Source organism: Coregonus lavaretus, assembly GCF_964263955.1.
Source record: "Coregonus lavaretus genome assembly, contig: HAP1_SCAFFOLD_285, whole genome shotgun sequence".
In the NCBI taxonomy this organism is placed as follows: domain Eukaryota; kingdom Metazoa; phylum Chordata; class Actinopteri; order Salmoniformes; family Salmonidae; genus Coregonus; species Coregonus lavaretus.
Genome location: NW_028158101.1, coordinates 126,456 through 138,663, shown reverse-complemented (window position 1 = coordinate 138,663; position 12,208 = coordinate 126,456). Strand labels below are relative to the sequence as shown.

Genomic DNA, 12,208 nt, shown 5'->3' with positions numbered 1-12,208 from the left:
TGAGCTGCTAACCACCTAGCACCCCAGCCCTCTCTATGAGCTGCTAACCACCTAGTACCCCAGACCCTCTCTATGAGCTGCTAACCACCTAGCACCCCAGCCTCTCTCTATGAGCTGCTAACCACCTAGCACCCCAGCCTCTCTCTATGAGCTGCTAACCACCTAGCACCCCAGACCCTCTCTATGAGCTGCTAACCACCTAGCACCCCAGACCCACTCTATGAGCTGCTAACCACCTAGCACCCCAGCCTCTCTCTATGAGCTGCTAACCACCTAGCACCCCAGACCCTCTCTATGAGCTGCTAACCACCTAGCACCCCAGCCTCTCTCTATGAGCTGCTAACCACCTAGCACCCCAGCCTCTCTCTATGAGCTGCTAACCACCTAGCACCCCAGACCCTCTCTATGAGCTGCTAACCACCTAGCACCCCAGACCCTCTCTATGAGCTGCTAACCACCTAGTACCTCATACCCTCTCTATGAGCTGCTAACCACCTAGCACCCCAGACTCTCTCTATGAGCTGCTAACCACCTAGCACCCCAGCCTCTCTCTATGAGCTGCTAACCACCTAGCACCCCAGACCCTCTCTATGAGCTGCTAACCACCTAGCACCCCAGACCCTCTCTATGATCTGCTAACCACCTAGCACCCCAGACCCTCTCTATGAGCTGCTAACCACCTAGCACCCCAGCCTCTCTCTATGAGCTGCTAACCACCTAGTACCCCAGACCCTCTCTATGAGCTGCTAACCACCTAGCACCCCAGCCTCTCTCTATGAGCTGCTAACCACCTAGCACCCCAGACTCTCTCTATGAGCTGCTAACCACCTAGCACCCCAGACCCTCTCTATGAGCTGCTAACCACCTAGGACCCCAGACCCTCTCTATGAGCTGCTAACCACCTAGCACCCCAGACCCTCTCTATGAGCTGCTAACCACCTAGCACCCCAGACACTCTCTATGAGCTGCTAACCACCTAGCACCCCAGACACTCTCTATGAGCTGCTAACCACCTAGTACCTCATACCCTCTCTATGAGCTGCTAACCACCTAGCACCCCAGACTCTCTCTATGAGCTGCTAACCACCTAGCACCCCAGACCCTCTCTATGAGCTGCTAACCACCTAGCACCCCAGACCCTCTCTATGAGCTGCTAACCACCTAGTACCCCAGACTCTCTCTATGAGCTGCTAACCACCTAGTACCCCAGACCCTCTCTATGAGCTGCTAACCACCTAGCACCCCAGACCCTCTCTATGAGCTGCTAACCACCTAGCACCCCAGCCTCTCTCTATGAGCTGCTAACCACCTAGCACCCCAGCCTCTCTCTATGAGCTGCTAACCACCTAGCACCCCAGACCCTCTCTATGAGCTGCTAACCACCTAGCACCCCAGACCCACTCTATGAGCTGCTAACCACCTAGCACCCCAGCCTCTCTCTATGAGCTGCTAACCACCTAGCACCCCAGACCCTCTCTATGAGCTGCTAACCACCTAGCACCCCAGCCTCTCTCTATGAGCTGCTAACCACCTAGCACCCCAGCCTCTCTCTATGAGCTGCTAACCACCTAGCACCCCAGACCCTCTCTATGAGCTGCTAACCACCTAGCACCCCAGACCCTCTCTATGAGCTGCTAACCACCTAGTACCTCATACCCTCTCTATGAGCTGCTAACCACCTAGCACCCCAGACTCTCTCTATGAGCTGCTAACCACCTAGCACCCCAGCCTCTCTCTATGAGCTGCTAACCACCTAGCACCCCAGACCCTCTCTATGAGCTGCTAACCACCTAGCACCCCAGACCCTCTCTATGATCTGCTAACCACCTAGCACCCCAGACCCTCTCTATGAGCTGCTAACCACCTAGCACCCCAGACACTCTCTATGAGCTGCTAACCACCTAGCACCCCAGACACTCTCTATGAGCTGCTAACCACCTAGTACCTCATACCCTCTCTATGAGCTGCTAACCACCTAGCACCCCAGACTCTCTCTATGAGCTGCTAACCACCTAGCACCCCAGACCCTCTCTATGAGCTGCTAACCACCTAGCACCCCAGACCCTCTCTATGAGCTGCTAACCACCTAGTACCCCAGACTCTCTCTATGAGCTGCTAACCACCTAGTACTCCAGACCCTCTCTATGAGCTGCTAACCACCTAGCACCCCAGACCCTCTCTATGAGCTGCTAACCACCTAGCACCCCAGATACTCTCTATGAGCTGCTAACCACCTAGTACCCCAGACCCTCTCTATGAGCTGCTAACCACCTAGCACCCCAGCCTCTCTCTATGAGCTGCTAACCACCTAGCACCCCAGACTCTCTCTATGAGCTGCTAACCACCTAGCACCCCAGACCCTCTCTATGAGCTGCTAACCACCTAGCACCCCAGACCCTCTCTATGAGCTGCTAACCACCTAGCACCCCAGACACTCTATGAGCTGCTAACCACCTAGTACCTCATACCCTCTCTATGAGCTGCTAACCACCTAGCACCCCAGACCCTCTCTATGAGCTGCTAACCACCTAGTACCCCAGACTCTCTCTATGAGCTGCTAACCACCTAGTACCTCATACCCTCTCTATGAGCTGCTAACCACCTAGCACCCCAGACCCTCTCTATGATAGCAGGCTAATGACATGGCGTATGGAGCTGCAGCCACCAGAGGCGGTGCACGGCTCAGCTGTGTCTCAGGGTCATGACCTGCGTTAGCATGTGAAAAATTACCCTGACGTCATGCTTGTGTTGTTGACAGTGGCTCTCGTTGCACACCGACCTGACGTGAATAACGTCTCCCACACCTCTCACTCTCACACATACAGTCAACTAACAGTTGGATGTTAAAGGTGGATGTATTCCTTTCCCCCCCCAAGGGTCCAGCATCCCCGTAAGTTCTCCAAGTGCAGCATCTCAGACTACAAGGAGTTCCTGCTGAAGGGCGGTGGATCCTGTCTTTATAACAGGCCAACCAAGGTGAGTAGGTCACGTTGTGGTCGTCGTACAAGCTGAACATCATATAACCAGTAGTTCAGAGGACCGTTATAACCCTCTGATTCCGTTTGTTTCAGCAGCTGTTTGAATCTACAGAGTGTGGGAATGGATACATTGAGGTGGGAGAGGAGTGTGACTGCGGTGATAAAGCAGTAAGTTACTATTAAATACTTGTTTATTTACATCTCATTTATATGGTTCCAATACAAGTGTCAGACCCGGTGGTGCCGTCTGGGTTGCAGGAGTGTTACCAGAAGGAGTGCTGCAAGAAGTGTTCCCTAGCTAATGGTGCACATTGTGCTGACGGACCTTGCTGCAACAACACTTGTCTGGTAAGGGCTGTTTAGTCAGGTTGCTCACTAAGAATCAGTATGGCTTTTTAATCACTGTGTCAGGTTGCTCACTAAGAACCAGTATGGCTTTTTAATCACTGTGTCAGGTTGCTCACTAAGAATCAGTATGGCTTTTTAATCACTGTGTCAGGTTGCTCACTAAGAATCAGTATGGCGTTTTAATCACCAGTATGTTTTTTTGTTAGTGTTGCTTGAGAGACCTGATAGATTGGTACAGGAAATCCCAGTCTCTTGTTCTCTCTCTCTATGTCAGTTCTACCCACGTGGTTACAGTTGTCGCTATGCGGTGAATGACTGTGACATCACAGAGACATGCTCAGGAGACTCAGGCCAGGTGAGTTAGGCTCTAACCATTCATTTCTGAAAAAGGATGAAATGTTCAGCTGTGTTAAAAGGAAATATTTTCATGTCGTTCATTGTAGTGCCCTCCCAACCTCCACAAACAAGATGGCTACCACTGTCAAGTCGACCAGGTGGGCAGCATGATCACTAAGCCACCACGACATATATCTATTCAGATGATGTGAATTTAGAAAAGGATTGTCACTATAAACTTGCTTGAACAGATAGGGAATGAATGAGTATGCCCTGTGCTTCTACATCTCCATTGCTTGCTGTTTGGGGTTTTAGACTGGGCTTCTGTATAAGCACTTTGTGACATCTGCTGATGTATAAAAGGGCTTTAGAAATAAAATGTGATTTGATTTGATTTTTGTCTCTTTAGGGGCGCTGCTACAGTGGAGAGTGCAAGACCCGAGGAAACCAGTGTAAATACCTCTGGGGCCCAAGTGAGTTCACAATCCCTCTTGCTTAAGTTGCTTTACTCAATGCCAGTGCAGTGGCAAGATATGTAATAAAAATAAAAGGCTGAGAATCTGAGACTTGTACTTTAGTGATATTAGCTTGTTGTGAGGTGTGGGTCACCTTCCCTCTCTCCTCTCCTGTTTTAACTCCTTATGCAGAGGCGGGAGGCGGTGAGAAGTTCTGCTATGAGAAGCTTAACACAGAGGGAACTGAGAAGGGTAACTGTGGAAAGGATGGGGAGAAGTGGCTCCAGTGCAGCAAGCAGTGAGTTCACCATAATACAAAATATACACCGGTGTACACTAGTCATGCACTATACCAGAACACATACTAATGTACTGCGGTACCTGTTCTACATCCGTGTAGTATTCAGAAAGTGTCAGTGTTCCCTTAGTTCTGACTCTCCGTGACTGTCTCTGATTCTCCCTCTGCAGCGATGTGTTCTGTGGGTTCCTACTGTGCAGTAACATTGGACGCAACCCCCGCATCGGCATGATGAAGGGAGACGTCACTCCTACCTCCTTCAACCATCAGGGCAGGCTGGTGGACTGCAGGTGGACACAACCTCCTCACCACACCTGTCAACGCACAGAGACAACGTAAGGATACTAACTCACCTCTCACCCCTCTCTCTCTCTCTCTGTGTCTCTCTGTCTCTCTCTGTCTCTCTCTGTCTCTCTCTCTCTCTGTCTCTCTCTCTCTCTGTCTCTCTCTCTGTCTCTCTCTCTCTCTCTCTCTCTCTCTCTCTCTCTCTCTCTCTCTCTCTCTCTCTCTCTCTCTGTCTCTCTCTCTCTCTCTCTCTCTCTCTCTCTCTCTCTCTCTCTCTCTCTCTCTCTCTCTCTCTCTCTCTCTCTCTCTCTCTCTCTCTCTCTCTCTCTCTCTCTCTCTCTCTCTCTCTCTCTCTGTCTCTCTCTCTCTCTCTCTCTCTCTCTCTCTCTCTCTCTCTCTCTCTCTCTCTCTCTCTCTCTCTCTCTCTCTCTCTCTCTGTCTCTCTGTCTCTCTCTCCCTCCCTCCCTCCCTCCCTCCCCTCCCTCCCTTTGTCTCTCTCTCTGTCTCGCTCTCTGTCTCTCTGTCTCTCTCTCCCTCCCTCCCTCCCTCCCTCCCTCCCTCCGTCCCTCTACAGTGGTGGCCATGTTCTTTTGGACGATGAGACTGACTTAGGCTACGTGGAGGACGGAACGCCCTGTGGGCCGTCCATGATGTGCCTTGACCACAAGTGTCTGCCCATCCAGTCCCTCAACATGAGTGCCTGCCCCAGTGGGCCCAACGGCCAGGTGTGCTCATCCCACGGGGTGAGTCCAGGGGAGCTGCTTCACCCTCTAGGTTAGGGTTCTCCAACTGGTGGCCCGCGGGCCGAATTTGGCCTATGGTTGAAAAGAAAAAAATATATATTTCTAAATCTTTTTTTTGTGGAATTTTCATTGTTGGACATAAAAGATTGTAAAACAAAAGCTCCAATTGATTTTAATTTAAGAACTCTGTTCCCAAGTATTCCCACGCATAATAGAGAGACACGACGTGATCGTATACAAATGTAAGGTTTGAAATGATTATGCTTTAGTCTGTTTGGGCTTCTTGCGGTCAATGTGCAGTCTACAAATGATTTGTAATTATGTTCCTGCCCCCCGACCATCTGCTACAGAAAAAAATCGGCCCACGGCTGAATCTAGTTGATGATCCCTGCTCTGGGTATACCCATATAAATAATAAAATAATATGCCATTTAGCAGACGCTTTTATCCAAAGCGACTTACAGTCATGTGTGCATACATTTTTACGTATGGGTGGTCCCGGGGATCGAACCCACTACCCTGGCGTTACAAGCGCCATGCTCTACCAATTGAGCTACAGAGGACCACCCATATGAACCCAGCCCATGACTGCAACCTTCAAGGCTCTGTTATTAGCCATAAGTGTCCACGATGGCGTCTCCAATGACACAGTGTCAGCAAGTGACGTATTCACTGCAATTTCAACAATCGTGTAAAATCCCCCAGCATGCAGTAGCACTTGAGCCTGGGGACGAGTTTAACAAGTGTGAGGTGTTCATTTGTCATGGAGCACAGGTGAATGAATTCCTCCCTGCCGCCTCACTTCCGCCCTTTTGTCCCAACTGGCCAGGTGTGTAACAACGAGGCGACGTGCACCTGTGACACCACCTGGGCGGGGACAGACTGCAGCATGCCTGACCCCCCCAAGGAGCCCGCACCCACAGAAGATGAAGGACCCAAGGGTTTGTTTCCATCTCGTTTTCAGAACCTCTCCTCTCCATGGTAGACTGACATGCTTCCCTGAGTAGAATCGTTCCATTGACTTTTAGATCACCTTTACGTCGTTATTTTTCAAATACCCTCTTCTGTCTGAAGATCACAGCTACATGTCACAGAACATTTGTACATGTCAAAGTGAATGGTAGGTCATTCAAGATGGCGCTGGCTTTTAACTAGTGTGCCTTTTGACTGTTTTTCATTTATACATGTTTTTTTAAATCATTTTTTAACTTTTATTGCTGTTTTTATTGTTTTTTGTTTGTTATTTTATGTCTGGTTTTATTGCTCTTATTGTTTTATTTTATAGTTTTTTTTTAAAGTGCTAATTGTAACAGCACTTTAAGCTGCTATTGCTCGTATGAAAGGTGCTAAACAAATCAATTTGATTATAATCATTAATATTATTATTATTATGGAACAGGCACACAGATACGTCTAATGATTCCCAGGAGAATAGAGAAAGATGTTCTAGTTGTGGCCTCTTAGAGAGCATATTGACATCACCATCATCACAGATATAGACATCAGGTTAGAGAGCATATTGACATCACCATCATCACAGATATAGACATCAGGTTAGAGATCATATTGACATCACCATCATCACAGATATAGACATCAGGTTAGAGATCATATTGACATCACCATCATCACAGATATAGACATCAGGTTAGAGAGCATATTGACATCACCATCATCACAGATATAGACATCAGGTTAGAGAGCATATTGACATCACCATCATCACAGATATAGACATCAGGTTAGAGAAGTCCGTGGATTTCCCAGGGCAGGGTCACCCAACTGGCGGCCCGCGGGTGGTTTTATTTTGCCCACCAAGTTTTCTGAGGCCAAATGTTCTTTTAATAAATGTTTTTTTTTTAGTTAAAATTGTTGGACATGTAAAAACACCAGGAAATCAGTTCCAATGTGGAGTGTGGCGACTAACAGGCTGATAGAGGCAGTAGCAGGGAACATTCTGTAGCGTGGAGACTAACGGGCTGATAGAGGCAGTAGCAGGGAACATTCTGTAGCGTGGCGACTAACAGGCTGATAGGGGCAGTAACAGGGAACATTCTGTAGCCTGTGTGTGGCTGAGGGTCTCGTTACCAGGCCTGAGCCCGTGTGTGGCTGAGGGTCTCGTGAACTGGCCTGAGCCTGTGTGTGGCTGAGGGTCTAGTGATCTGGCCTGAGCTTGTGTGTTGGCTGAGTGTCTCGTGACAGGGCCTGAGCCCGTGTGTGGCTGAGGGTCTCGTTACCAGGCCTGAGCCCGTGTGTGGCTGAGGGTCTCGTGATCGGGCCTGAGCTCGTGTGTTGGCTGAGTGTCTCGTGACAGGGCCTGAGCCCGTGTGTGGCTGAGGGTGTCGTGACCGGGCCTGAGCCTGTGTGTGGCTGAGGGTCTAGTGACCCGGCCATTAGCTCGTGTGTGGCTGAGGGTCTAGTGACCTGGCCTGAGCCTGTGTGTGAGCCGAGGGTCTCGTGACCGGGCCTTAGCCTGTGTGTGGCTGAGGGTCTCGTGACAGGGCCTGAGCCTGTGTGTGGCTGAGGGTCTCGTGAACCGGCCTTAGTCCATGTGTCGGCTGAGGGTCACGTGACCGGGCCTGAGCCCGTGTGTGGCTGAGGGTCTCGTGAACCGGCCTTAGTCCATGTGTCGGCTGAGGGTCTCGTAACCGGGCATGAGCCCATGTGTGGCTGAGGGTCTGGTGACCCGGCCTGAGCCCGTTTGTGGGCTGAGGGTCTCGTGACCGGGCCTGAACACGTGTGTGGCTGAGGGTCTCATGACAGGGCCAGAGCCCATGTGTGGCTGAGGGTCTTGTGACCGGGCCTGAGCCCGTGTGTGGCTGAGGGTCTAGTGACCCGGCCTGATCCCGTGTGTGGGCTGAGGGTCTCGTGACCGGGCCTGAGCCCATGTGTGGCTGAGGGTCTAGTGACCCGGCCTGATCCCGTGTGTGGCTGAGGGTCTCGTAACAGGGCCTGAGCCCGTGTGATTGGATGTTTCAGTGTCATGTGATTGATCGATTGATTCCCCTCTTCCCACCATTTCCTGTTGTTCCCCCATTATTATTATTAGTCTCCCTCTTCTTATTGTCCTTCTCTTCTTATTATTACTCCTTATGTGGCTCCTCCTCTGATCCTCTCCTTTTTGGGGCATGGAGAGACCCCAGAGATAGAGATAGAGATAGACCATAGAGATAGAGATAGACCACAGAGATAGAGATAGTCCTCAGAGATAGAGATAGACCTCAGAGATAGAGATATACAACAGAGATATAGATAGACCTCAGAGATAGAGATAGACCTCAGAGATAGAGATAGACCTCAGAGATAGAGATAGTCCCCAGAGATAGAGATAGTCCTCAGAGATCGAAATAGACTTCAGAGATAGAGATATACCTCAGAGATAGAGATAGACCCCAGAGATAGAGATAGACCTCAGAGATAGAGATATACCTCAGAGATAGAGATAGACCCCAGAGATAGAGATAGACCTCAGAGATAGAGATAGTCCCCAGAGATAGAGATAGACCTCAGAGATCGAAATAGACTTCAGAGATAGAGATAGACCTCAGAGATAGAGATAGACCCCAGAGATAGAGATAGACCTCAGAGATAGAGATAGACCTCAGAGATAGAGATAGTCCCCAGAGATAGAGATAGACCTCAGAGATCGAAATAGACTTCAGAGATAGAGATAGACCTCAGAGATAGAGATAGACCCCAGAGATAGAGATAGACCTCAGAGATAGAGATAGACCTCAGAGATAGAGATAGTCCCCAGAGATAGAGATAGACCTCAGAGATCGAAATAGACTTCAGAGATAGAGATAGACCTCAGAGATAGAGATAGACCCCAGAGATAGAGATAGACCTCAGAGATAGAGATAGACCTCAGAGATAGAGATAGTCCCCAGAGATAGAGATAGACCTCAGAGATAGAGATAGACCTCAGAGATAGAGGTAGACCTCAGAGATAGAGGTAGAGATAGACCTCATAGATGGAGATAGACTTCAGAGATAGAGATAGATACCAGACATGGCGATAGAGATAGACCTCAGAGATAGAGATAGACCCCAGAGATATAGATAGATCCCAGAGATAGAGATAGATACCAGACATGGAGATAGAGATGGACCTCAGAGATAGAGATAGACCTCAGAGATAGAGATAGACTCCAGAGATAGAGATAGACCTCAGAGATAGACCCCAGAGATAGAGATAGACCCCAGAGATAGAGATAGACCTCAGAGATAGACCCCAGAGATAGAGATAGACCTCAGAGATAGTGATCGACCTCAGAGATAGAGATAGAGATCAGAGATAGAGAAAGACCCCAGAGATAGAGATAGACCACAGAGATAGACCCTAGAGATAGAGATAGATATCAGAGATAGAGATAGACCCCAGAGATAGAGATAGACCCCAGAGATAGAGATATACCTCAGAGAGAGAGATAGACCTCAGAGATAGAGATAGACCTCAGAGATATAGATAGACCTCAGAGATAGAGATAGACCTCAGAGATAGAGATAGACACCAGAGATAGAGATAGATATCAGAGATAGAGATAGACCCCAGAGATAGAGATAGACCTCAGAGATAGAGATAGACCTCAGAGATAAAGATAGATATCAGAGATAGAGATAGACCCCATAGATAAAGATAGAGATAGACGCCAGAGATAGAGGTAGACCTTAGAGATATACCCCAGAGATAGAGATATACCTCAGAGATAGAGATAGACCCCAGAGATAGAGATAGACCCCAGAGATAGAGATAAACCTTAGAGATATACCCCAGAGATAGAGATAGACCTCAGAGAAAGAGATAGACCTCAGAGATAGAGATAGATACCAGACATGGAGATAGAGATAGACCTCAGAGATAGAGATAGACCCCAGAGATAGAGATAGATCCGAGAGATAGAGATAGATACCAGACATGGAGATAGAGATGGACCTCAGAGATAGAGATAGACCTCAGAGATAGAGATAGACCCCAGAGATAGAGATAGACCTCAGAGATAGACCCCAGAGATAGAGATAGACCTCAGAGATAGTGATCGACCTCAGAGATAGAGATAGAGATCAGAGATAGAGAAAGACCCCAGAGATAGAGATATACCACAGAGATAGACCCCAGAGATAGAGATAGACCCCATAGATAGAGATAGACCTCAGAGATAGAGATAGACCTCAGAGATAGAGATAGATATCAGAGATAGAGATAGACCTCAGAGATAGAGATAGACCTCAGAGATAAAGATAGATATCAGAGATAGAGTTGGACACCAGAGATAGAGATAGATATCAGAGATAGAGATAGACCCCAGAGATAGAGATAGACCTCAGAGATAGAGATAGACCTCAGAGATAAAGATAGATATCAGAGATAGAGATAGACCCCATAGATAAAGATAGAGATAGACGCCAGAGATAGAGGTAGACCTTAGAGATATACCCCAGAGATAGAGATAGACCTCAGAGATATAGATAGACCCCAGAGATAGAGATAGACCCCAGAGATAGAGATATACCCCAGAGATAGAGATAAACCTTAGAGATATACCCCAGAGATAGAGATAGACCTCAGAGATAGAGATAGACCCCAGAGATAGAGATAGACCTCAGAGATAGAGATATACCTCAGAGATAGAGATAGTCCCCATAGATAGAGATGAACCTCAGAGATAGAGATAGACCTCAGAGATAGAGATAGACCTCAGAGATAGAGATAGACTTCAGAGATAGAGATAGACCTCAGAGATAGAGATAGACCCCAGAGATAGAGATAAACCTTAGATATATACCCCAGAGATAGAGATATCCCTCAGAGATAGAGATATACCCCAGAGATAGAGATAGACCTCAGAGATAGAGATAGACCTCAGAGATAGAGATAGACCTCAGAGATAGAGATAGACCCCATAGATAGAGATGAACCTCAGAGATAGAGATAGACCTCAGAGATAGAGTAGACCTCAGATATAGAGATACACCTCAGAGATAGAGATATACTTCAGAGATAGAGATAGACCTCAGAGATAGAGATAGACCCCAGAGATAGAGATAGACCCCAGAGATAGAGATAAACCTTAGAGATATACCCCAGAGATAGAGATATACCTCAGAGATAGAGATAGAGATCAGAGATAGAGAAAGACCCCAGAGATAGAGATAGACCACAGAGATAGACCCTAGAGATAGAGATAGATATCAGAGATAGAGATAGACCCCAGAGATAGAGATAGACCTCAGAGATAGAGATAGACACCAGAGATAGAGATAGATATCAGAGATAGAGATAGACCCCAGAGATAGAGATAGACCTCAGAGATAGAGATAGACCCCATAGATAAAGATAGAGATAGACGCCAGAGATAGAGGTAGACTTTAGAGATATACCCCAGAGATAGAGATGGACCTCAGAGATAGAGATAGACCCCAGAGATAGAGATAGACCCCAGAGATAGAGATAGACCTCAGAGATAGAGATAGACCTCAGAGATAGAGATAGATACCAGACATGGAGATAGAGATAGACCTCAGAGATAGAGATAGACCCCAGAGATAGAGATAGATCCGAGAGATAGAGATAGATACCAGACATGGAGATAGAGATGGACCTCAGAGATAGAGATAGACCTCAGAGATAGAGATAGACCCCAGAGATAGAGATAGACCTCAGAGATAGACCCCAGAGATAGAGATAGACCTCAGAGATAGTGATCGACCTCAGAGATAGAGATAGAGATCAGAGATAGAGAAAGACCCCAGAGATAGAGATAG

At 47.9% G+C, this 12,208-nt stretch overlaps 1 protein-coding gene across 1 annotated transcript in view; it reads left to right on the top strand.

The window, feature by feature from the left end:
• LOC311124430 (disintegrin and metalloproteinase domain-containing protein 23-like) overlaps positions 1 to 12,208 on the top strand; it is a gene marked incomplete at both ends in the record, with an annotated part of 66,659 nt that overhangs the window by 39,007 nt on the left and 15,444 nt on the right. Inside the window, 10 exons of the mRNA XM_084198579.1 lie at positions 2,877 to 2,976; positions 3,075 to 3,146; positions 3,237 to 3,326; positions 3,601 to 3,681; positions 3,770 to 3,820; positions 4,072 to 4,135; positions 4,310 to 4,415; positions 4,586 to 4,705; positions 5,275 to 5,443; positions 6,273 to 6,384. Of these exons, the coding sequence (XP_084054705.1) occupies positions 2,877 to 2,976; positions 3,075 to 3,146; positions 3,237 to 3,326; positions 3,601 to 3,681; positions 3,770 to 3,820; positions 4,072 to 4,135; positions 4,310 to 4,415; positions 4,586 to 4,705; positions 5,275 to 5,443; positions 6,273 to 6,384 (965 nt within the window). The remainder of the gene's footprint in view (positions 1 to 2,876; positions 2,977 to 3,074; positions 3,147 to 3,236; positions 3,327 to 3,600; positions 3,682 to 3,769; positions 3,821 to 4,071; positions 4,136 to 4,309; positions 4,416 to 4,585; positions 4,706 to 5,274; positions 5,444 to 6,272; positions 6,385 to 12,208) is intronic.